This window comes from Urocampus carinirostris, chromosome 2, assembly GCF_059441175.1.
Source record: "Urocampus carinirostris isolate Australia breed hairy pipefish chromosome 2, RoL_Ucar_1.0, whole genome shotgun sequence".
In the NCBI taxonomy this organism is placed as follows: Eukaryota; Metazoa; Chordata; class Actinopteri; order Syngnathiformes; family Syngnathidae; genus Urocampus; species Urocampus carinirostris.
The window spans coordinates 42,906,540-42,933,396 of NC_142350.1; the positions used below are offsets into that span (position 1 = coordinate 42,906,540).

The window sequence follows — 26,857 nt, forward strand, 5'->3', positions numbered from 1 at the left end:
AAAATTCAAGCATTTTCAAGGATTTCAAGCCCCTCTACAAACCCTGCATCTACATCACTGTAGGTCAAGTGGTTAAAATTCAGAGCTCTCACCACCACCACCCAGGTTCGATTCCCATTGCAATGTTTCGTAATTGTGGTAAGCAATATTTTTTGACTGATCAATCATTGCACAAATATGGCAATGTATTTCTGTAAAACCTCATGGATAACACACACCCAAACTTTGAGTTCTTAATAAGGTTTATATACAAATGGGTATGGTACTCCTGCTCGTGCAAACTACACTGATTTTGATTCAAACGCACCACCTTAAACACACAATTCCCTCTGGGAAATTTCACAATACCCTCTTCCTTGCCCTCTAAACAATTTCTCTTTGGATCTACACAATTCGCATTGGTCACTTTTTTTATTTTAAACCTGAAAATTTTGCCAAAAAGTGAAACATTTTCATGCCTGGTAACTCAATAATATAGATAAAAAATTCCAACTTGAAAAAGATATTATGTGCGTCATAGGCAGAGAAAATTTTCACGGGTGACTATTACTTCTCTGGTTGTTTTTTGTTTGAGCAGGTCGAGCCAAGGGGTGCATTTGGTCCATTTCGGCGTCGACTGCTTCCCAAGGCTGCATCGGCGCCCGAGAAACGATTAATTGTGAAGGAGGCTGCAGTAAGGGGGGAGGATGTGGCAGGAAGTAGTGTACAAACATCTGATTGGGTGGGGCTGAAGGTCGGGGAGGGGCGACAACTGGTGTGAGGAACACCGGGGCACTGCTCTTGCAGTGGGACCAGACTGGGACAGGCGGGCAGAAGTATTGCAGGTTCACCGGAACCTAAACATCAGAAAGAAACCAACACATGAACTCTGAATTAAAGCCACCCACTTCAGAGTTAATGCAATCTCCCACTTGAAAATATTAGAAAGGCCTGTAATTGTCAACATGGGTAAACCTCCACCAGGAGAGAGATAATGTGGAAAAAGACAAAAACAGAAAATAAAATTGTTTGATTTTTAAATAACATTTTTTGTAACTCTTTTTCTTTCACACACAATTGATGGTATTTTGGCCCATTCCTCCATGCAGACCACCTCAAGAGCAGTGATGTTTTGGAGCTGTCATTGACAACACGGACTTTCAACTCCATCCACAGATTTTCTAAGGGGTTGAGATCTGGAGACTGGCTAGGCCACTTCAGGACCTTGAAATGCGTCTTACAAATCCACTCCTTTGTTGCCCTGTGTGTTTGAGATCAGTGTCATGCAGTAAGACCCAATCACGTCTCATCTTCAATGCTCTTGCTTTTTTTGTGCAAAACAAAACCAGAAAAATCAGCAGTATCTACTTATGATTGGCATTTAAAAGGTTTAAGGACTGATTCGACTTCTTCTGTGACTAATAGACAATGCACTCTGAGCGGAGCCACCAGTAGCATTTAAAGGAATCCAAATTTGGCTCCTTTCATGTTGACTCATTTTTTTAATGTACAGGGCTTTATTTTTGACCCTGTCCTGGACCCCTCGAGACCAAAGATCTCATACTCAATTGACTTCTGGGCCTCTAGAGTTGGGGTCCTGGTGAAACACGCTAAATCATGTTTTCCACAAGAAAAATTCTGATTTAAAAACATTCCACTATTTTCAAATATAAGTATAGAATGTGAAAAAGTATTAATGAATCTGTAACTCGCATGAGCTTTACATACATTAAAGGGACACTGTGTATTATTTGAACTTTAGACGGCCCCAGGCTTGATCCAAATATTGACATTATTGATACTAAGTAAGTAATTGCATTGGATCGATATTATTGTTCTGATACTTTGTGCTGTTCCACCATTTTTTTCACCACTTCTCTGTGTAATTAGTGTCCGTCTTTCTCTCTCTAACAGACTCTCTCTCGCTCTCTCGCTCTCTCTCTCTCTCTCTCTCTCTCTCTCTCTCTCTCCCAACCATACCAAAAATCCAGGTATCGCCCCGCCTACCCCCACTTACCAAGTTTTTGCAGTACTTGAATTTACTTGCTCCATGGCGCTTCCGAATTCGGGGTATCATGGCTATCTTGAACGATTTGTCCTGATCAGGCGGCAAAACCTTGCTTGCTGCCTTTTTTTCCTGCTGGGTCTCGATCTCTCTGTCCTTTGCCACCTCCTCCTCAGCGTCGCTGGACACGGCCGAACCGCAATCGGATGACGTGGCCGAGTGATAGTCGGATGTATCGTGGTTCGCGGAGTTTGAGTAATCTTCCGGAACTTTGGTCTCCGGGTCCACGCCCTCATTTTCTCCGTCTTTGAAACGTGCTACCGAGAATGGGTAGCTATTCTCTCTGGTTCTGTAAAGGATGACGAAACACAAATTTATATTTACTTACCTCTCTCACAAATACTACTATATAATTATACACAAACTACTATATTATCACATATATTACAAAATTTTCATACACACTACTAAACTCTCACATGTATTACTATTCTTCCGCACACATACCATATTGCTGTAGGATTTTTTTCATATTCAGTGTAATGATCACCCTACTTTCAGTGTTGTTTTACTTTGGGTACCTTTGGTAACCAAGGCGATGCATATTAATCTGTGCGTATATATTGTACAGTTAAACTTTAAACGTGAAACAGTAATATGTGAATGAGTATAGTAGTGTGTGTGTGAGAGAGTACAGTCGTGTGCATGTGGGAGAGTATAGTTACGTGAGTGAGAGAGTATAGTAGGGTGTGTATGAGCATGTGTATTAGTTTGTGTATGAAAATATAGTAATATATTTGAGAGAATGGAGCAGTGAGCGTATGAAAATATATTAGTGTGTGTATGAAAGTACACTAGTGTTTGTATGACAGCATAGTGGTGTGTGTGAGTATATAGTAGTGTGTATGCGACTATAGTAGTAAAAGGTTAGTGTAGTGTGTGTATGATGGTATAGTAGTATGCATGAGAGAAAATAGTAGTGCGTACGAAAGTATAGCAGTATGTATGAGAGTATAGAAGTGATTTTGTATGGCTATGACTGTCTCTGTATGGGAGTACAGTTGTGCATGTGTGAGTGTATGACGTTATTTGTGAGAGCAAGTATATTTTTTGTCAAACTGCCTCTCATTCTGATCTGTGTATATGGTTGACGTCAAACTGGAGTTGCTCCCATTATAATAGTATGTGTGCAACAGCATAGTAGTGTGTGTGTATGAGAGTATAGTGGTAAGGTGAGAGAGTATAGTAGTGTGCGTATGAGAGTATAGTAGTCTTTGAGAGAGAATAAAGTAGTATGTGTGAGAGTATAGTAGTTTGGATAAGAGAGTATAGTAGTGTTCGTCTATGGGTATAACTGTGTTGTATGAGAGTAGCGTTGTGCATGTATGAGTATGATGTTATATGTGAGAGCAAGTATGATTTACTTTAGGGCCTCTCATATCGGAGGGCCGGATGACACAGCCAAACACAGACTCACCTGGCGCTCACCTCCAGCGGGTCGATCCACAAGGTGACTTCTGGGGGTAGGCAAAGAATGCCGGGCGTGAGCTCGCTCTCTTCACAGGCCTTTAAAATCAGCTCATTATTGGGCATTCCATTATTGATCCGGATGCATCTGCAAAATAAACGCAACAGTGACGTTTTAGAATTCAGCTACAAATCCATATAGTTTTGGATTTCACCTCCATTATTTGCACGTAGATGTTAGCTCGGGCCTCAGGCTCACGGGTACTAAAGTCCGACTCAGCCCGGGCTAACAAATGAACCGGATTGGAGGGACTGAGCCCAAAGTAAACCCGAGTTTTCATTTTGTGTTTGTAAGGACTCGGGAAGAGGAGTGATTTTGGCCGACTGCGCCAGCCCTCACTTCTCTAAGTCGGATGGTGCACCTGATGAGCGCGCTCGTCGACACGGACTGCGCTGCGTGAGATGGGGTCGGAAACCATTGTGCGGATCACCCCAATTAAAAAAGAGAGAACAATAACCGGTGAAAAATTAAAAAAAAAAAAAAAAAGTAAGAGAGAGAAGCCCGGCCGGTACCCGAACGTAATGATCGTCATTTTAGCCTTTCTGTTCAAGCTCGGGCTTAGGATATCACGTCTAATGACTACTATGATCACAGATTGTTTTATTAAAAGAAAATACAAAGAAATCATATATGTTAAAACTGAAGATGTATTGAAACTAAAATCTTTATTACAATACACAAATAAAGTAAGCATCAAACCCCAACAAATATAATCATCAACAGTCAGGGTTTGTACACCTTTTTCATGGCCACATTCAAGCACGTTTTAAAGACCTTAAAACCCAATTTTCCAATTTCTCCAACACCATTGCATGTGTAAATATGCAATTTACATATGAGTTTTTTAATCTTGCCTGTGTATCTCAAGACCTACGATTTTTCGATCTTGAGTAACTCTCTAATATATCCGTGGATCTCAACAACACGTGTGTAAATGATTTTTGAGACAAATCTCTTCCCATACAAGTGTTGGGTAAAGATAACAGTAATATGTAGCTTACATTTAAGTTGCAGGACGTTCTTCCCATTACAATTTACTAATGGGGAAACGCTGTATACCTTGGGCGTGATGTCGCTTAATAGGACAATGCCATACAAACTAATGATAGCTGTGGTTAATCACGAGGGAAGAAATGCAAAAGTGAAGCCGAGAGCAGTATTAGCAGCCTATTTAAGCAGGCTTGTTGAGAAACCATTCCAAGCATTTACAAGCACTTCACGCAAAATTCAAAAATGTTTCAATCTTCGAACATACAACAACGGAGTTCAAACATTTTCAAGGATTTCGAGCGGCCGTTATCTTAGTTCGATGTAACACAATGTTGCAAAAAGAGTTCTCACTAACCTAAAGGCCTGGCCTTTGCTCGGGCAGTCGGGGTACCAGTGGCCTTCATACTTATCGCACAAAAGCTGCTCGAGCTTCTCAGCAAACAGTTGCGCTTTGGATTGGTCCAGTTTGCCCCGCGTCAACGCCAGACGCTTCAAGAAGTTGACTCCGGCCTTCACTTCTCTTTTCATGCTCCCTGTGGGGACAAAAGTGGGGGAAATTACCGTATTTTCCGCACCCTAAGGGCACACCGGATTATAGGGCGCACCCCGAAAATATATAGAAAGATGTTGAATAAAGTTGGAGAGAGAATGCAGCCTTGTCTCAAACAGACTGGTTTTTAACCATGCTCCAATAGCAGCATTGACCAGTACCTGTTGACATTAGCATACGGTTGTTCAATGGTAAGGCAGCACGGCAGCGCAGTGGTTAGCACGTGTGCGGCACAGTTCTGAGGTCATAAGATCGAACCTCCTGTGTGGAGTTTGCATGTTCTCCCCGTGCTTGCGTGGGTTTCCTCCGGGCACTCCGGTTTCCTCCGACATTCCAAAAACATGCATATCAGGTTAATTGGCCGGTTCAAATTGTCCCTAGGTGTGAATGAGCGAGTGAATTATCTGTCTCCGTGTGTCCTGCGACTGGCTGGCAACCAGTTCAGGGTGTCCCCTGCCCACTGCTGAAGACTTCTGCGATGGGGTCCAGCACTCCCGCGACCCTATTGAGGATAAGCGGTGCAGATAATGGATGGATGAATGGATGGATGAATGTTCAATGGTCTGAACTAGTTTCCAGGCCCATGCTGTACTTCCACATGGTGGCCCAGAAGGCGGCTTGCCATACTCGGTCAAACGCCGTTTTGAAATCCACAAAGAGGCTATAGAGGTTTCTCTGGTGTTCTTGAAATCTATCGCGTAGGATTCACAGATGACAAAAATGTTCTGTGGTGTTCCTACCCTCCCTGAAACTTTACTGGTCTTGGCTTAGGATGTTTTCAGCCTGTGGTGTCAGTCTGATCAGTTGGACCTCGAGTATAACTTTACTTGCATGGCTACGGTTCTGTAGCTTGAGCATAGTTGGAAGTTTCCTTTCTTTGATAGCATAATTACTAACATTTGTCTTCTTGTCTATTGTGTTATGTCTACTTGTTCTTGTCAACCAATCAGATTCCTCAGCCACTTATATCATGAATAGGCGTCTGTTGTTGACTAATAATTTCAGATGAATTTTAGTCTGCTTCATTTCATTCTGTTCTTGGCGAAGTATTTGATTGCCTTGCTTTTTTGCTAAGTCACATATTCCTTGTTTTGCCAGTTTTAGGTCTTTGTCGAACATTGACATCTAGTCAAGTCATGTCTTAAAAACATTATTTTAAAGCTATGACATTTGATTTTTTTTTTAGCCTTAATAAATGGAATAACATTTGAAAACCGTATTTTGTATTTCCTTGGGTTGTTTGATAATGTGAAAACTATGAGAGTGGTGAATATGCAAAAAACAGAAATCAGGGAGAGGGCAAATGCTTTTTCACGGCACTGTACGTACTTAAAAGAACTGAATGAATTTACAATCTTATCCACCGTTTTCCATAGTATATAAGGCGCACCTTTTAATTTCAGGCCAATTTTGGGGTTTTAGGAGCGCCTTACTGTACGGAAAGTTATAAAAAGATCTCATGACTGAAAATGCAAAAATCAAGCTGCACCTCTTACAGATGCCAGAAAAAGCTTTTTAAAGAATGTCAGGAAAAAGTAAAAAAAAAATACACTCTGCAAACAAGCTCACGAGTACTATGACCTGCACATTGAGCCAGTTATTTATCTCTACTGTGTCAGTGTGAAGAGGTTGCCGATGTCAGCCTGACCAGGGGAGAGGACGAGGATTTGGCAACCCCAGATGAGCGACCTAGGTGCCTAAATCTACAGGTTGTGAAAAGGAAAATCGAAGAACCTTATCGCAAATGCTTCAAATGTGATATGATTTGGAGTTTTTCCGTCTTGATTGTCTCACGCAAGCCTTAAGTGTGTTTTAAGAGGAACAACATAATTTGCTTTACTTTGGGATTTTTTTTTCCCCACCATAAACGATTGGAAAGAAGAATAAATCCTTAAAAATGTACGATACTTTGTATAATGAGCACAGGTGGGAAGTAGAGGAGCAAAAAACTTGTCGAATACAAAATGTATCACAATTGTGACAATGTCTCAAAATGTCAGCTTCTCAACATCAAACATGTATCAATTTCTATTTTCAATGACTGAACACTGATTATATTTTTGTTGAATCCAAATGAAGCTGCTGATGTCTGAATTAGTGTGCATTTTTATATTATATTTCTTATATGTTTGACAACACACATTTTTAACCAAACTATAACTCGAGGAAAACCTTCTTTGCCATTCGATAAGTGACACAGTGTGAAATCACGACAAAGAATACAGACAAGATAAAAAAACATTTTGGACTAAATAAAGTCTGGATAATTAGTATTTTAGTTGACCATGATAAACTTGACAAAATAATACGCTTCAGTTCAAATATTGTCTTGGAATCTATGACAAAATGGCATTTGTTAATGCTACATACTTGGTCATCCTTTTTATTTATTTATTTTATACTATACTTTAATTATTTTATATTTAATTCTTAATATGGAGATGTGTGGAGACAGGAGAGTCTTCAAGAAATCCTACAATCCAGGGTGTCGCCATATGCAGGCAATACACAAAGAGGTAAGTATTAGTTTCAGGAGCGAGCAGCAGCAAGTCAACTGCAGGAGAGAGAGTGGGAAAGGTGAGATGGCACAACATTCAGGTAACTTAAAATTAGTTTTACCTGGTTATTTCAGTATGAGAAATTATTTTCCCCCCATTTTCCACTTATTGAAACATAAATATTTTGTTTGTTTGTTTGTACATGATTCAAATTGAATCGTTTCTTCCGCCGCCGTCACGAATGGCAGCCACTCCAGCAGCTCCCGTGTTATTTTCGATTGTTCTCGATTGTTTGTTCTCAGCTCAGGGATGCTGCTGGAAATGTGAATTTCCCTTCGGGGATGAACAAAGTATCTATCTATCTATCTATCTAATTGTATTGTTTGTTAATGCAACATCTACGGCACCCTGGTCATCCTGGAAGAGGGATTACCTCATGTGTGGTCCCTTCTCAAGGCTTCTTCATTTTCCTCATGTTGAGGTTTTGAATTTTTTCTTGCCTTCATGTAGGTTTTAGATCAGGGGATGGTGTAATAATAGTGTATGGACCCCTTTAAGACTCCTTGTGATTAATGGCTATACAAAAAAAAACATGACTTGACATTTTCTAGATGTATTCATCAACAATCTTTTGCCCCGAAAGGAGGGGAATTGTATAGGGAACTTTGTGATTTAATTTATTAATTAATATGCACTAAAATCATTGTCCAGGCTTATATGTTGTTCAGTTTGTGTTGACTAAAACTAGTATTATATTGATTCAGAAAATAAAAAAATGGACTAATCCCCTAAGCAAGCATGTGGTTGACTAAACATGACAATCACTAATAAGTGCGACTGAAACTGGACAAACACGGGCACGATTTCAAAATGCAGGAATGAATGAATCTTCAGGTTACGATTTAGACATGGATAGACAGCCAACGTGTTCTCCCAGCTGATTTTGAATGTTCAAAACACAAATGAACACATTGGCTACTGTAGTTTGCAAATCTTTTCCAGACATTTTTCCTTCCATATCACTGACAAGGTCTTTTTCTTCAAGAAACTAAATGATCCCATTCCTCTTTCTGGCTTCACCAGTTGCAGATAAATACAACTTTGTACTTGGGCTTTATCCTTTTTATAGAACCGAAAGCAGATAAAGTGTGCTGACTATGTACGGGGGTGGGGGGGATCAGCAGCTTGAATTTGAATATTTCCTAGAAAAAAAATCATTGTAGCTCACATATAAATGGTTGAGGTCTCAGATGAAGTAAAACTTTTGCTTTTCCTGTGAAAAAAATAACGGTTTCTACATTATGATTTCAATGTTCAGTTTTGGAATGTGGTGATTTCAATGGCAACATTGTATTTGGTTTGATTCTTTGTTTAATCAACAAGTGATTCTAGTAACAAAATACTTGTTTGTTGTAGGCCAAAGTTACTTGGATCGAACTACTAACAAGTTCCGGCGAAGAGGATCGCATTAATGAATACACAAAATACGATTTTAGAAAAATTATGTTTACAGAAAAGGAATCAGATTTGGATCATGTACAGAAACAGACCAAAAGAAATGTGAGGATATTCAGAATTTAAAGACATCAAAACTACTCTAACAAAGATTTGACTATGCATCCTTGCAACATAATTTGGATCTAAATGAGCAATACCTGAAATAAAGCAGAAGTAGGATATGCTAGAATACCAACTGAATCTATCTACAAAACATGAACGCGTGGATGGAACAACTATATGATGTTTCAACACCAACCAACTCTAATAGAAAAAAAATACAGAAATATGTTATAACTCAAGGTAAAATCGTGCCTAAAAAATACAGCCCAACCCAACCTTTGGGTATAAAAGCCCGAACCAGGCTGAACTCGACCGGTTAACTTGATTTGAGGGACCGGGCCCAATGTAAACCTGAAGCGCACACTTCGACTTAGAAGTCTTCAAAGCCAATTTTTCAATTTTTTCCAGATTCAGAATCCAGACCCACAAATATATCTTCGATTTACATATGTGATTTGTAGTCTTGCTTGCGCATTTTACCAAGACATATGTTTTTGCTTGAGTAAATAGCTAATATATCTGTGGATTCTTAAAATACGTGTGTAAATATTTGTGAAACAAATATCTCCTGTTGGGTAAAAGTGAGTAATATGTTACCTACATTTTCAGTTACAGGAAGTTTTTCCCATTACAATTCGCCAATGAAAAAGAACCCTAAATTTTGCATGGCCCATAATCTCATCTCATCTCATCTCATTAGCTGTACCGCTTATCCTCAGTAGGGTCGCGGGGGGCTGGAGCCCATCCCAGCAATCATCGGGCAGTGGGCCATAATAACTGTCCATAATTGATATGTAATTCTTGCACTAATACAGACGCTCCCCTACTCACGACCATTCGACTTACGAAAAACGGTGGATACGATCATTTTTTTCACGGGATGTCGAAAAATAGGGAAGATTTTTGTATTGTGTGCACCTTTTTCCGAGTACTGGACATTACTGTAGTGCTTCTTTCCGCCGCTACCGGCGTATCAAGTGAAAGCTCACTCAGCATCCACCCCGAAAAAAAAATCCGGCTGCCTCTTCATGTGTAAAAATTCTATACTGAATCTCCAGCGCGCTAAGAACTTTGTTGTTTTTATGGTTTAATATCTCGTGCATCCATTTAATATGGTTGGTTAAGAAGAAGCGAGACGTTTCTTTTGAAATGAAAGTGGAATAAGATGGCTTGATGCGGTTGAGAAAATGGTTGGATCGCTTTTTTTACCACAGAGGAGAAAGTCGCCTAACTCTTAAAGCCCATCTTCCAAAAGTAAGTTAAACTTAACTTTATAGAGCATATTATTTTATGAAATGTTTATTTTTTTAGTACAAAACAATACAGGTTACTTATACAAGCCTTAAACATAATTATATAAGTTTTAAACATACAAAATATAGCACTGAAGCAACTTACAAACACATTTAACTTACGAACGAACATCCGTAACCTATCGCGTTCGTTAATAGGGCATTGTCTGTACACATTTCATAGTGCCCTGTTTGGGTGTGGCAGGCACCTCTCCACTTGGGCGCTATCCGTAGGGGGCAATTACACTTTCTAGGACAATGCCATACAAACTAATGCCAGCTGCTGTTAACCACGAGGGAAGAGGGCAGCAATGGGAAATTGAAGCCAGCAGAGATCAGTGTCGGCGTCATTTTTAAAAAGACAAAACACTGCAACAATTTTGCACATTTACAAGCACTTGATCCAAATGAAAGCACTTACCAATCCTCGAAAACACAACATTAAAATACTAGCATTTTCAAAGATTTGAAGCATCCTTACAAACGCTGCATCTAGTGGGCAAATATTACACACAAGTGCATCAAGTTCCCGACCCAATTATGTACACTGACATAAAGAGCCATTGCCAGACATGAGGGTCAGTAGGGTGGGGGGGGGGGGCACAATTATTATAACCCCCATTCAAATATTGGCAGCACAGCATTGTTTTGAGTGTTTTCAGGGATGTGTTTCACAATTTGCGTTTTTAAAAATGTATAGTTCATTCTTGTGTTTTGTTGAAAAGTGATTATTTTAATATTTTTTTAGGTTATGCAGAGATTTCAGTTTAAAGTTGCTAAGCATAAAAATGTTTAAGTGAGTTAAAAGTTCAAGGAAGAGTGACAAAATAATTGTTTTTATAATTAGGTAGTAGAATGGATTTTTCAAAAATGTATCAATTTGTTTTGTGGAGAATATTATATTCTTATTAGTAATACACTGAGCAGAGACCACCAAAACTTTTTTCTTTTTAAGTCTTTTTTCCCAACTTTTTTCTTCTTTTCTATATCTTTTTTCCATTTTTTATATTTATTTTTCTCTTCTTTTGTTTCATTTTTACTAGCTTTCTTATTCTTTTTTTTCTTGCCGTTTTACCTTGTTTTCTTCTTGCTTGCTTTCTTCTTCTTTTCTCTTTTTATTCGTGTTTCCATTCTTAGCTTTTTACTTCCTTAATTATTCTTCTTCTTTTCTGTGCTTATGTGTTATTTTTTCATTATTTGTTTCTTTTTCTCTTAGCTTTTTCTTTTTTTTCACATATTTTCCCTGCTTTTTTCTTCGTTTTAAAATCTTTTTTTCATTTTTTACATTTATTTTTCTCTTCTTTTGTTTCTTTTTTTTCCTAGCTTTTCAATTCTTTTTTCTTGTTGTTTCCCTTTTTTATTGCTTGCTTTCTTCTTCCTTTGTCTTTTTATCCGTGTTTCCTTTCTTAGGTTTTTACTTCCTTAATTATTTTTCAACTTTTTTGTGTGCTTATGGGTTATTTTTTTCATCTTTTGTACCTTTTTTTCCTAGCTTTTTTGTTTTTCTCATATTTTACCCCGATTTCCCCCCTCTTCTTTTAATGGTGTTGTTTTCTTTTCCCCAGCTTTTTACTTTTTTCTTGCTCCATTATTTTATTTTAATTATTTATTCTTGTGTTGGTCTTTTCCCCCCCATACTGCTCTCCCCACTACATCCAGTTTTCCTTAGGTGGGCACACTGTGTCCGTGGGTGGGCACTGACCACCAACAGACAACATAACGCCCCTGCCGACATATGTCGAGTCACAAAAGAAAAGGCACGCCACAAGAGTTAACAACGTAATCCAAAGCAGTTACTAGTAGCCTGTTGGAAAATGTAGGGTTAAAGTAACCCATCCGTCTCAAACCTGGTAATCCCCCAAAACACAATTGGTTAAGAGTTCACCGAAGACATCAACTTACCGTCAGGTACTTGGAAAGTTGGATTTCACTGCCTCGCCAGTCGGCTTGTAATATGAAAATTGTCGGTTAGTGTACTCTTTTGCCTGCTTCGCGGAGTTTGTCGGGCTGGGAAGAGGATGACGCTTCGGCGTTTTGCCTCCTTATTCTTTAGTCGCTCGTTTGTGTGTGGTCGGTGCAATCGACGCGCAACGTTCCCGTCACTTGTGTGTGTGACTCACTTCCTGTAAAGCAGCGCGAGCTGACGAACCCCGCGCGACAGGCCACGCCCCCGCCACTCCATATAAGGACAAACAGGTAACCAGGGCAGGTCGTCAGTAGATAACAGACGAAGGGAAGTGTGTCAAAGCAGCGATCCGAGGGCTGGATCAGGCCCGCCAAAGGTTTTATTATGTGCACGTGATGCTGCCAAAACCAGGCGACACTCACAAACCAACTGCCGCTGTATTTCTTTCTTTCGCGCGCTCTCCCTCTCTCCCTCTCTCGCTTCCTACACCGCCTGTCCTCAGTAGGGTCGCAGGGGTGCTGGAGCCCATCCCAGCTATCTTCGGGCAGTGGGCAGGGGACACCCTGAACTGGTTACCAGTCAGTCGCAGGTGTAACAGAGTTGAAATTTGATTGTTTTGAATGTTTTTTTGAATTCTCACAAAATCTGTGTTTTTGTTGTATTACTGTTAATATTCCGGTACCTCATTCAGTTGTTAAGTCATGGGCGTCTGCGACTTTCTTTTTCGTTTGGCACTTTATGGGCTTCAGCGCTTGCCGTAGCTTCAGCCAATTTGTATGGCGCTGAAGGTAAGATGTGCCCAATATCAGTTGGATAAAAAATGCATATTTTGCTAGATATATGAGCTGCTTTCACAAACTATTTTTGTATATAAAGATATATAAGTTGTGCTAAATGATGTATATTTAAAAAAGCTCTAAATAAAAAGTAAAGTAATACAGCTTGAAACGATGATGCAACATGTTTTGATGCAAACACGCCACGAGGTGCGGCCTGTTGAGTGATGACCCGTATTTTTGTATCTTTAATGTTTTAGATAATTGCAGTCGTGAACAGAGGCCCCTGACTTTTGTATTGTTTTGTTTACTGAATGCAGGTACGTGGGAAAGTTATGTTCATTGTTATTATTGAAGTTTCACTATTAATGTGCTCGCATGTTGTCTGCTGTCAGCCAATTTGTATCACGCTGAAGATAATTGCAGTCTTGAACAGATGCCCTGACTTTTGTATTGTTTTGTTTACTGAATGCAGGCAATAAACCGAGTGACTGTGTAACCTTGTGTCGTGCATGAAAGAGGGTCGTTACACAGGGCACATGGGGACAGACAACTTGCTCGCTCAGTGACACTTAGGGACTATTTCAACCGGCCAATTCACCTGAAATGCATGTTTTTGGCATGTGGGAGGAAACCAGAGTGCCCGGAAGAAACCCACGCAAGCATGGGGAGAACATGCAAACTCCACACAAGAGGTTCGATCATGACATCAGAACTGTGCCGCTCACGGGCTAACCACTGTGCCGCCGTGATGCCCTTCTTTCAGTCTTTCAGTCTTTTGGTCTTTATTTCCTTTTTTCTTTCTTTTTTTCTTTCTTTCCCTCTTTCTTTCTCTCTTTCTTTCTTTCTTTCTTTCTTTGTATCTATATATTGTCAGTGGCAATTTTAGGCACGGGGGAGGCAGCCAGCCGCCCAGGGCGGCAATTTTACCAGGTCACATTGGGGGCAGCACTAGAACTTAATAAATAATAAAATAATAATAAAATAATAATAATAAAATAAACTGCCAACTGGGGGGGGGTGCTTGGAGGGTCTTGCCCAGGAAGTAATTTAGTGTAGAACCGTCACTGTATAGAGTGCTTTGAGGTCCTAAGATTACCCACAATGCATTGCTGGCGGGCATTTTGGAAGTCAACAAAGCATTTCACTTCATTCTTATTGTTTAGCGAACCAGTTAGATTCTACATTGTAATGCCGAATACGTGCGTTATTGTTGGCTGTTGTAGCCGAGGGGAAAAGGGTGGGAAGGGCTTCTTTAGACTTCCGAAGTGTGTTTACGATCAGGGGATTGAAGCTCAGGAGAAAAGTGAACGGCGAAGACGAATGTGGCTGGCAGCTATCAACCGGTCGAATTTGCCAAAGCTTGACTGTGTTCGTGTTTGTTCTGACCACTTTCTGACAGGTAAATTGAATTATTTATGATGTAGAAATACATTTTAAAAAGGTTATGGGACATGTGTACTTCATGTACATCTGTCGACACCATTCAAGTATGGCTAGGTTAAATACTGTGTGCACAGACACATACCGAACCCAACCAGACACAAATCTGTCGTAGGCTTCCATACTTTTGTAATTTTGAAAATCCTTCAGTTCACAAAAGGGACTTGGGTGGAAAATAAGATAGTTGACAAGTTCGATGTAAGTCACACACGGCAACAAATCGGGATCAGACTTCCAGTCCTTGTTTTTAATTTTGTAGGGATCCAATTTTCCAATAAAATGCAACTTCGCAGCGTACCGCACACGTGCTTCCTTGTCTAAACTCTCAACGTAGTTTTCCATAGTGTTGACAAAATCCGTACACAAAGCTAGTTGAGTAAATAAATAGACAAACTGAGTAAATATTTGCTCCTCTCGCTATCGCCGCTTGTAATCGACAGACTTCCAAGATGGCGGCACGAAGCCGTGTTACTATTTTTAGCACAGAGCTCGGAGCCCTCTATAGCGTAAAGAGAGCACGCAATAACCAATATATTTTTCTGAATGTATACATCACAGGGCAGCACGGCGGCGCAGTGGTTAGCGCATGTGCGGCACAGTTCATGTCTTGGGAACCTCCTGCGTGGGTTCAAATCCAGCTCCAGACTTCCTGTGTGGAGTTTGTATGTTCTCCCCGTGCTTGCGTGGGTTTCCTCCGGGCACTCTGCTTTCCTCCCACATTCCAAAAACATTCATTTCAGGTAAATTGGCCGGTCCTAGGTGTGAATGAGTGAGTGAGTTGTCTGTCCCCGTGTGCCCTGCGATTGGCTGGCAACCAGTTCAGGGTGTCCCCTGCCCACTGCCAGATGATTGCTGGGATGGGCTCCAGCACCCCCGCGACCCTACTGAGGATAAGTGGTGCAGCTGATGAGATGAGATGAGATGAGTATACATCACACTTAAATGGGCTGAGTTATTATCCCCTTTTACAAAAGTTTTTCCTCCTAAAGACTTAGCAGCGGTACTGCAAGTCCCCTTGAATTGTCAATGGAAGTCCACTGACTTCCATGTTGTTAAGGCCAAATAAGCGCTATCTAGTGGCCGAGCAGCGATACTGCATGTTTCATGGCTGATTTTGCCAAAGCTTTCGTGATGCATTTCTTATTATGTCCACTAGAGAGCAGCATGCGTCTTGAAATGCGATTCTAAATTAGGTCACATTTAGGACGTATAAATATTACTCTTTTTTTTTAACAAGTTAAAATCTATATTAAGGCTTTATATTTTAGTAATGGTTGCTATCATATTTATTTTTGAGAATCATGTACGTTTCTCTTAAAGCGTTTGTGTGAATTGATTATTTAGAGAGAGAGAGAGAGAGAGAGAGAGAGAGAGAGAGAGAGAGAGAGAGAGAGAGAGAGAGAGAGAGAGAGAGAGAGAGAGAGATATGGATGGATGGGTTTCTTTTGAAGTGCAGTTGCCTAGTCAATATTTGCACACAGTACATATAATATCCAAAAGCCTGTGCAGAAAGGTCAGATTTTTTCTCACTAATATACAAATAAACTTGACTTGACTTGAATTATTTCTACTTGACCAGTTGTCTCAGGTTGTCTGAGTTTGATTTATTTATTTTACACTGCAGTGGTAAACGCACTTCATATTGTTAAACTATTTGCCTATGTTGTGTAAAAATACTTGAAGTACAGTAGCATATGTCTACTTGAGGAGTCTGCCTAGAGATTATGTTTCATTCTATAGAGTTAATTTCACTTTACGTTGTTTTACGATTAAATCTTGTGAACAAAATACTTGAAGTGCAGTAGGCTATGTCTACATGACCAGTGGTCTCGGGTTGTGAGAGTTAGATTTGATTGATTAAACTCACTTTTTATTGTTTACTGCTGATTGCTATTCTATTTCACCTCAAGTGTAGAATAAATATGTTGCTGGTGAGGTGCAATAAATATTACAACGTTCCATAGTACCTCTCTTTTCAACTGACTCAAATACTGCTTGGAAAATTTCAAATTTTGATGTACTTATTTTTAAAGTAACGGAAATAGTTAGGGTAATCTAAATGGTCTGTATTTATATAGCGCTTTTCAGGACAATGAAGACCTCCCAGAGCTCTTTACAATGTGCTTCACACTTACCCATTCACACTCTTATATCGATAACAGCGTAAGCCATGCCAGGCAACTACCTGCTTATCTGCGGCATTAGGGATTCAGTGTCTTGCTCAAAGACACTAATCAAGGGGAGTGTGCATTGTTGAAGCAGAAAGGCAGAATTCATGTCAGTTTATAGCTGCTCATTGAAACTAAGATTGTAGATCATAGATAGGAACAGAAAAGCTCAATGTACGTGTTATTAGCAAGACTTAAAACAAGGGTGCCAAACCTATGTGAGCTCAGGGGCCACATATTAAATAAGGTACTACCACGGGGGCCGTACTTCAAAGCAAATTTTTGAAGGTATCGGAAAAATTGAAAAATTCCCCTTGAAAGTGCTTGAAAATTGCTTGAATTTGGCCATGAAAAACGTGAGAGAACCATGGCCTTTGCTAGTTTTTGTATTTGGTTAATCATAATTGTGATTCATATTTTTTTGCATTTCTGGGCAGAAAAAAACCTTTTTATGAGTCAAGATTAATTTATAGAAGCCTTTAGATTTTTTTAAAAATTATTATAATCTTTTATTTTGGAACACTTGGACTCTCGTTCCATCGGCATGGACGTTAAAGCCTGTGTGGGTATGACACCGAGTGCCTGGCTGGTCCCGTGCTAGCATCAGTGTTAGCTTAGCCATAGCAGTAGGCCGGACATGCGGCCAGGCGCTGCTTGCCTTCGGACGCCGCCTCAGTCGGTTCTCAACAATAACAATCCGCGCTGCACCCACTGGTGATCAGCATTTTTTTGCGTTCCTCTGACTTTCCTTTCAATTTAATTAAAAAACTTTTTTAAATGTAATGAGCCGCTAAAAGCTAGCAGCTAGTATCGCTCCAATTTTGATTGGGTGATGTTGACTGCGCATGCCCCGGGTGTTTGACTGACAGCATACAGCAGCCTATCAAAGTCGCCCACACAGACAGTCACATCCACCCAACACGGAGCGCCCTCCCTAATCTGTTCCACGCTATCAGCTGTCTATTAGAAACACAACTCACGTTACATTGATATCAATGACAATAAAGCAATTAAAATCCGCGAATGAATGAACCAGCGATAACCGAAGCGCTAAGTAGCAAGGGGTTTCTGTATAAAGTAATTTATTTCTAGATAGTTACTTTGAGAGGATCACGGGACTTTTGGGTGCCCGACACGGGTTCCCATATCTTCTAAATCATTTTTAGGTGCCACTCAGTAGGCTCTGACTTCATTATTACGAGGTTAACATATATAAAGACTATTTTAAGGTGCAGATGCATTATGTGTGTGTTTTTATATTCCACACATACGAACCAGTACAAAAAACAAGGCGGTATTTTTTAAAAGACTTAACTGTCTGCCCTTTGACCCCTTTAAGAGGGGTGCTGCGATCTATCAGGAATTACATATGAGGAGTAAATAGCTGGGAGGATATGGAGGGTGACGGCTTTCCTCTGTAAAATTGAGGTCCAAAAGGTTCTTCTGTACCAGGGGGGAGAAAGAGAAAGAGAGAAGAGAGGGAATGGGATACAGAGGGAGAGACAATGAGAGGGATCGAGAGAGAGAGAAAGAGAGAAAAAGAGAGGGACCAAAAGAGAAGCAGAAGCAGATTGAGAGAGCCTGGGAGCGATAAAGAGAGGGAATAAGAGAGGAAGAAATAGAGAGGAAGATTTAAAGAGCCAGAGTGATATGAAGAAAGAGAGAACACGAGAGGGAGAAAAAAAGAAAAAGAGAGACTAAAAGAGAAGCAGAAGCAGATTGAGAGAGCCTGGGAGAGATAAAGAGAGGGAACAAGAGAGGAAGAAAGAGAGAGAGAAAGGAGAGAAAGAAATAGTACAGTTGAGCAAAAAAAGAAAAAGTAAGACGAACAAAGAAAGAGTGGCCAGATAAAAAGTATGAAAACTAATGAAAGACAGAAGGACAGAGAGAAAATTCAAAGTAGAGAGAGACAGAGAGAGAGCTAGAGAGAAAGAGAGAATGAAAGGAAAAGGGGAAGAAAGAGAGAGAGAAAAAAAGTAAATAAGAGGAAAGAGAGATAAAGAAAAAAAAGATAGAACAAGACTGAGAGGGAAAGATAAAGAAAGGGAGGAAAAAAGAGTAAAAACAAAGATCCGAAGAACGAAAGGAAAAAAAGAGCGAATGAAAGTAAGAGAGAGAATGTGATTGAAAGACAAAACAAATGTGGAAAAAGGAAGAAAGATCAAGACAGGAAGAATAAGATAAAGAGAAAGCTAAATCAAAAGATTAAAAAAAAAGGGAAAAGAAAGTGAAATAGAAAGACAGAGACAGAAAGACAGATAGAAAGATGGAAAGAAAAAGAAAGACAAAGAGAGAAGCATGGTTAAAATAAAGAGAAAAAATTGAGAAACAAATACACTGACAGTTGTCGTCTGGCTTTGGCGGCATGAATTGGACATATCAGTACTTAAAACTGCATGTCGTCGTTTGCTTGTCTTTTTTTTTCTTGCACTTCTCTCACTGTTGTCTTGTGGGCTGGATGTTCAACACCCCAGTGGTTTTCATCCGCTTTGTAGTTGGCCATTAGGTGGCGTGCCTGGCCCTCAAACAAAGACACATGCTATGCCCCACAATAGCAGGAGAGGTTATGCTCATTGAGTAGTCGGACTGATAAAAAGCGGTTGGGCTTCTTCCTTTCAAGTTCTATTTGTCGGCCTGAAGCGGACGGCTTAGTGCTTTTCCCTCATTTAAGATTTGTTGCAGACAGTGTAGGGACTCTTACTTCAAACATTTAATCCCATTCATTCAATAGTTACCTGTTAGAAATGTAGTCAGTAACATAATCCGAATATCATCGTATTGCATTTATGTAATGTGATTACTTTAGATTACTTTTGTATTACTCTAGTTCCAAACATGTTAATAAAAGACAAAATAAACATCCATCCATCCATTTTCCGCGCCGCTTATCCTCACTAGAGTTGCGGGGGTGCTGGAGCAAATATCACCCTTCCTCCTCAGAGATAAAATGTAAAAATTCTGGTTATTCTGGTCCCTCAAATCAGGTTTATTGGTTGGGCTCGAGCTGGTTCGGTCTCTTATAACCACAGGTCGGGTCGGGTTGGATTTTTTTAGGCCTGATCTTACCTCTAGTTGTCACGAGGCGTGGTGGAGTGGAAGGGGTGACCGGACCAGAACGGAGGCAGGAGGCAGGAAGGGAGAACTCAATTGCGTGACGATCCATAAGTTTTATTTAACAAAATAAAAGTCGCCCAATACTCCGGGACAAAACTGAACAGTACAGAGTTCCTCCGGCACGAACTCAACAGGACAGGGCATAACAGACGGAAAATGTTTAAAACTAAAACAGGACAAGGCATAACAGACCGGGGAATGTGTAATGAGCCAGCGCCCGCAAACCCACAACCCAGCCTTAAGTAGCAGACCAGCAATCAGCTGATCTGCTACAGCTTGAGTTCGGGGGGGCGGCAGACTGGTCGCCACGGCGACCGTGACACTAGTTTGCATTAACATACCATTAGAGGCACATAATGTAAAAAAAAATAAAAAAGCATCAATGAAATAATAAAGATATCCCTTTACCTTTTTGCCTCTCGTTTTTTCAAAAACTGATCCAATGACGTCTCTTTTTGCCGGCTCGTAACGATAGCCCGACTCGTTAACACTTTTCCTGGTGATTCCTTTCCAAGAATTCCGAGTAACTGTCTTTATTTTGGGGCTGATTAAATGATGGCTGCGTTCTCTTTCCCGCTATTTTGCCAGAACCCTTCCTTCTCTTTGTCTCTGAAGTCTTAACTGTGACGGTAACACGAAGAGCATGCTGAGAGCACGCATTTGCACTGGGTTTCCAGGCATATTTGAAGCAATAGCCAGTTTGTTTACTTTTGGGAAACATGGGAGCGACTAATAATTTGTACTTTGTATCCTGAAACGCCTTTGTACCTAGAGGCAATATTTTCCCGTTCAGGTACTTCGTAACCTGAAACTTTTGTACGTAGATACATTTGTAAGTAGAGGTACCACTGTATTTCTATTATAGACTTTTCCCGACAACGTCAACTCATCGTTTCAGCTCTAGTAGCATCGCAATGTGAGAGTCCCGCCTCTCTGTTACTGTAGTGAACACTCAAATCAACTTCCAGGATCTTTATGTCCCACCATTTAAATCACCATCACAAACCTTAAGCTTCAAAGCAAGGCGCATCATTTACTATGTAATTCCTTTAGGTCTTTGAAGGGCCATGGCCATAATTAGGTATAAAGAGAATCAGGCCAATTCGTGTCAAAGCCAGAGCACGATAATAGAATAGAATAGCGGAGTTTGGGCTCCAGCACCCCCGCGACCCTACTGAGGATGAGCAGTGCAGCTAATGAGATGAGATGACAATAGAATAGAATATACCTTTATTGTCATTGTTACAAAATGGGTTGAACATATTGTGATAACGAAATTGGACGTGGCACTCCAGTTTCACATTTTTACAGTGAGGATAAAAGAAAACAAAGGAGATAAAGGAACAAAAAAGATGTTTGTATTGTCCCTGTTGCAGACTTTGTTTTTCTCTGGAGGGGGTTGTATGAGGAGGGTTTTTAAATCGAGGCTTAAGACACACTTCTATTCCAAAGCTTATGATTGATGCCCACCTCATAGTCTTTTTCCGACTGCCTGCCTGGTGGTGATACGAAGGTGAAGGACGATTTGGAGATGAGTCAGCGGACCAGCGTTTGACCTAAAGCATGTGAAAGCCTGCATGGACCAGCTGGCAGAGATGGGAAACTGCGTTGTGGCCGTCATAGACTTTCTGGACTAGTTTACAGGCTGGGGGCGTCGCTGCTGTCATGCACTTTCCGGACAAATTTTCAACATGTTACCTAGTGTTTACTATGCTTGTGTATAGGAATGCTAATTGTGATTCACCCTGGTCATCCTGGATGGGGAATTACCACTTGTGAGGTCCTTTCTCAAGGTTTCTCTTTTTCCTCACGCTGAGGTTTTGAGTTGTTCCTTGCCCGCATGTTGGTTTAAGATCAGGTAATTGTGTAATTGTAATCCTGTGCAGTTCTTTGAGACATTTTTTTATTAAGGGCTATATAAATAAATGTGACTTGACTTGGGGGTGAGGGACAGACAGAGATGGCCGGATCCTACTAGGTGTTTGATATTACTGTACACACGGTCCAGTGTTTTTCCCCCTGGTTGCTCAGTGCACGTATTGAATGAATTTGGGAGGTACAGTCCTTAAGCATGCCTGATTAAAGTCGCCGGCGACGATAAAAGCTCCGTCGGGGAGTGCAAGCTGCTGTTTATTGATAGCAGCGAGCAGGAGATTTAGCGCTATGCTAACGTTAGCCTCCGGTGGAACGTAAACAGCAATCACAATGACCACAGTTAGCTCTCTCGGTAGATAGAAGGGTCTACACGATACTGCTAGAAACTCTATATCGCTGTTATTGCAACGCATAGTCCCCCACCCCTGTTTTTACCAGAGTCTCCGTCTCCGTCGTGCCCGTGTAGCGTGCGTCCTGGTAGTTGGACTGCGGCGTCGGGGAAGCCAAGACTCCGTGATGACAAAAATACTGCAATTTCGGAATAAGCTGTTGGTGGCGATCCGCAGCTCAAATTCACTCATTTTGTCGACGATGGATCTGGTATCGGTCAGGAACATGCTCGGAAGCGCTGGTCTGTGTGGTAGACTTCTTAGCCTAGGCCACACTTTTACTTTTGCTCCCTCCGCCGTTTCCGTCGTTTGTCGGGTAGGCAGATCACCCAGGGAGATCCCGGTGGTCTCTGTACATCCATCAGGATGTTGTGGATGTTATTGTAGTCGTGAAAGGAGTTGAAGAGAAAATATAAAGGATAAAATAACATTAAAAACAAAAAGACGAACTGGAGAGTCTGTAGCCGCTGCACTTGCGCGCGCCACCATCTTGACCATAATTCAGTGAAACCTTGAAATGAAGCCTCATCAATGGATCCCCCCCTAAGACAATTTCCACAGCGTTTTGCTTTTTTCTGCAACCAGTTGAGGTGGCTCGGGCATCTGATGAGGATTCCTCCTGGTCGCCTCCCTCGGGAGGTGTTACGGGCAGGTCCCACCGACAGGAGGCCTCGGGACAACCAGGACACGCTGGAGAGACTGTGTCTTTGGGCTGGCCTGGGAACACCTCGGGATCCCGTCGCATAAGCTGGATGAAGCGGCTGGGGATAAGGAGGTCTGGGCTTCCCTGTTGAGTCTGCTGCCTCCACGGCCTGACCCTAAATAAGCGAAAGATAGTGGATGGATGGAGGTTGAACACCAACCTTTCTGGGGTCATCCATACGATGTGTCCTTCTCCAAGGCTTTCCAACACTGCTCCAGATACTCACATTCATTATTTCTTTCTTGCACTTATGAGATGTACTCCTGTTCTCTTTCAATGCATACAGGCTATATGTCCTGGCATTCTTATCCAAATCCAAAGTTAATCAAGTATAAATCATAGCTTATTAATATGAGGAGAAAACAACAGATAGAATGCCATCAATTCTGAAAACCTACATTTTATTGTTACATTTTATTTGTTACTTGCTTCATAAACAGGCGCATTAAATGCTTTTTGTTTGTTCTTCTGAAAACACTCAAGTTCAGCTGTTAATCTAGTTTTTACATGCAGACACACGGGAGCATAAATTATACAGCTATCAATTCCTGCAATTATCATACAAAATGATCATCTGTACTATTTATCCTGAAAGTCACTGTATTTGAATGAATAAAATTGACTAAAACTGGTTCCATTTTGCCACATTTATCACATACTTTCACACACACAAATTACTGTCATATGAAGTCCAATAAGATCTAGATTGCCGTATTTGGCAGGGTCTTTTTCATAGTTTGGCCGTGGGGTGCGACGTATACTCAGTGAAATTTTTAACACTTTATTACTGGGTAAAAAAATCATGTCATTCTCACACTGAACCACAAGAGGGAACTCTAGGCCTGTGTTGATGATTTCAAAATCATCAGTGTTTTTACGCCCCCAGCGTAAAATCCCCCCCCCCCCCCCAATAGAATATGTCACACGGGGAAATGTCACTAAAAGGACTTTGGGGAAAATGTAAAAGAACAGTAAGCACAGAGAATTTGCACCGTGTACCATATTTTCACGACCATAAGGCACACGTACAAGTCTCAGATTGACTTCAAATTGTGCAGCAAGCCCTATCTTGTAGTGCGCCTTGTGTGTCGTGTAAAGCAGCCGATGTACACCAGCTCGGTGGCCTTAGGGTTTGGGCGCCCACCCTGAGATTGCGAGGTCACAGGTTAGAGCCTTGGCCGAGTCATAGACTTACAACCTTTTGGGTTGAAATCCGTTGTTTTTGTGAGATCGTTCACATTTCCAACTAAATGCGTCAGTTGTGTGAACATCTCCATATCCTGCTTGCACATAAGAGGATACGTGATGTCACACGCAATGCGTCCATTGTTTGCGGAAGTACTCATGGATGGTGACGCGCTAGCGTGTCAAGCCATTTGAAAGTAATTGTTATCGTCTTGGTGCTTTTGTTTCATGAAACAGTGTCTTTTAAGCCATCCAAACCAGGACTACAGTGGTCCAGAAACGTTCAGCGGATTGTATTGAAAAGAATGGATTTTTGACGCTTGGTTTGACGCGTTTACTGGGAATGTTGTTTGAGCTTTCGCGAAAGCCGGCATCATTTCCGAGGAGCCACAGGATACTGAAAGTGACTCTTAAAGTGAAAAAAGTGAACTTATACATGGAAATTAATTGTCCTGGTCAAAAACAGAGGACAAGGATTTTGACGGTTTTGTATGATATGCATTACCGGTATAAAATGTGAGTACAAAACTGTTTTGCACCAGCTTTTTTAAAAAAGAATTTGTAATTAACGGCAGCTGGCATTAGTGGGTATGTCATTGTCCTATGTCATTATCCGGGTCGGTTCCAAAAAGACAGGTGCAAGTTACGCCTAAAAAGGGTGCTATGAAATGTTATGAAATATTAGTGCAAGGACTACATATTAAGTATGGACATTTATTATGGGCCATGCGATAAATAAATGTAGTGTTTCCCAGTGGTAAATTCTAATAGGAAGAACTTCCTGTAACTCAAAATGTAAGCTAACATTTTTACCCAACACCTTGGTACAAAATGCTGCAGCGAGGCTTTTAACGAGGACAAAAAAGTCCGATCACATCACGCCGATCTTGGATAACCTGCATTGGCTCCCTGTTAGCCTAAGATGTGATTTCAAGGTTCTCTTAGTACAAAATCATACATGGACTTGTTCCCTCATATCTTTCAGATCTGATTTCCCCCTATGTTCCGGTCCGATGCCTTCGTTCTGAAAGCGCCGGTCTTCTGGTGATCCCAAGAGCCAAAAAGTGTTCCGCTGGTTCGAGAGTGTTCTCCATCCGGGCACCGGTGCTGTGGAATGCTCTCCCCCCTGAGATCTGATCTGCAACCTCAGTGGAAATGTTTAAATCTAAGCTTAAAACACACTTCTACTCTATAGCATATGAATAACCTATACTTTTCGTGGACAATATCTATGTATTATTTGTGATTGCAACATCCTTTGCTGTCTGTTAATCCTGAAAGGGGGGTGCTCCATGTGAGGTCCCGTCTCAAGGTTTCTTCATTTTCCTCATGTTGAGGTTTTTTAGTTTTTCCTTGCCCTCATGTTGGTTCCAGGTCAGGGGATGATGTAATAATAGTCTGAAAAATAGTCTGCGTAATAACCTGTGCAGCCCTTTGAGACTCTTTGTGATTAAGGGCTATACAAATTAAAATGACTTGACTTGACCTATCTGCGGAGAGCTTACCTTTGCCGGGCTGGTCGGCTCTTCCTTTGTTGTATTTCCGCCTAAAATAAACGGCACTTGTGCAGCCATGATCCATTATACCCAATTTTATATTGCGAGTGGGGATTAGCGTATGGCACTTTTGCCGAGAGGCGTACAGTTCTGGCCTGTTCAAAATTGACAATTATGGCCACGATCCATTATCCGCAATGGACTATTGCATTTTATTCAAATCAATGTGTTTGTTTTTTTTTTTTATAACAAATGACGTTTTTTACCACTAGAAGGTGCTAATCATCACACAATGTTTCTTTAACTTACCGTATTTTCCGCACTATAAGGCGCACCGGGTTATAGGGCGCACCCCGAAAAAATAGTTTTTGGTCCTATTTTTGACATACATAAGACGCACCGGATTATAAGGCGCTACAATGGGAACGTCGACAAAACAGTCAGATAGTTCAGTCCAACTTATTACCCCCTTAACATTCCGAAAGCTTGCAAAGACACAAATACGTGTCGAGAACGCGTTCAGATGCAATGTCCTCTTATATCCGTGAGGGTAGTAAATCCAGGAGAATACAATATTTACAAACACAGAATAGAAAAAAATGCTTTCTCTATGCCGTCAGCCACATGCTATACGCATTCATCTTTTTCGGCCAATTGCAGGCTTTGTTTCGCCGTTTAAGCCAATAGCAGCCTGTAAATGATAAAAAGGATCCGCCCCTTGACCTCCGAATAACTTTAGCCAATAGTGATCGATTCAACTGATGATTGACACATCTTTTTCGGCCAATTGCAGGCTTTGTTTGCCGTTCAAGCCAATGCCAGCCTGTAAATGATAAAAAGGATCCGCCCCTTGACCTCCGAATAACTTTAGCCAATAGTGATCGGTTCAAATGATGATTGACACATTGGTTAGCCAATGAAACGCCGGTAAATAAATCACAGCATACACCGCGTACTGCTTGGCGTTCGAGGGAAAATCTATTCGGCGGCTGCAAGTTAGTTGGAAAACTTTGCAATTTTAAAATTGATCCATAAGTAAGGCGCACTGTATTATAAGGCGCATGGTCAGCTTTTGAAAAAAATAAAGGCTTTTAGGTGCGCCTTATAGTGCGGAAAATACGGTACTTTGTAGAAGGTTGAGTATTTCTACAATCTGGCCTCATGTCTTGAGGGTGCACTTTGACCATCTGTGCTCCGCAGCGTGAGGTAGTTGGTTGTATTGTTTGGCATATTAAATAGGACGGAGATAACCGTATAACCCTCTAGCTTTCCCTGCGATGTCACTTCTTGCCACCTCTAATGTACCCTGGCTTAAAAGTAAGTATGTTTTTACTCTGCGAGCACACCAGTTGAGTAGAAATAGGTGACTCGATTCTTTCTAATATCATGCCGATCATCCC

The 26,857-nt window shown here is 40.9% G+C and overlaps 1 protein-coding gene across 1 annotated transcript; it reads right to left on the bottom strand.

Annotated features, from left to right (window-relative positions):
• Positions 1 to 392: 392 nt before the first annotated feature.
• LOC148371945 (uncharacterized) lies at positions 393 to 12,511 on the bottom strand. The gene is made up of 5 exons (XM_088326576.1): positions 12,305 to 12,511; positions 4,858 to 5,035; positions 3,462 to 3,599; positions 1,997 to 2,333; positions 393 to 836 (listed from the first exon to the last, which is right to left on the bottom strand). The coding sequence occupies exons 2-5, from the start codon at positions 5,028 to 5,030 to the stop codon at positions 534 to 536; spliced, it is 951 nt and encodes a 316-aa protein (XP_088182702.1). The 5' UTR covers positions 5,031 to 5,035; positions 12,305 to 12,511; the 3' UTR covers positions 393 to 533.
• Positions 12,512 to 26,857: the final 14,346 nt, after the last annotated feature.

Excerpts from the sequence above, each read along its gene's own strand:
- LOC148371945 (XM_088326576.1), bottom strand. The coding sequence starts at position 5,030 with ATGAAAAGAGAAGTGAAGGCCGGAGTCAACTTCTTGAAGCGTCTGGCG. Across the intron at positions 3,600-4,857 it reads AGCAAAGGCCAGGCCTTTAG|ATGCATCCGGATCAATAATG; the intron begins GTTAGTGAGAAC and ends TTTATTTTGCAG. Across the intron at positions 2,334-3,461 it reads CCGCTGGAGGTGAGCGCCAG|AACCAGAGAGAATAGCTACC; the intron begins GTGAGTCTGTGT and ends CATCCTTTACAG.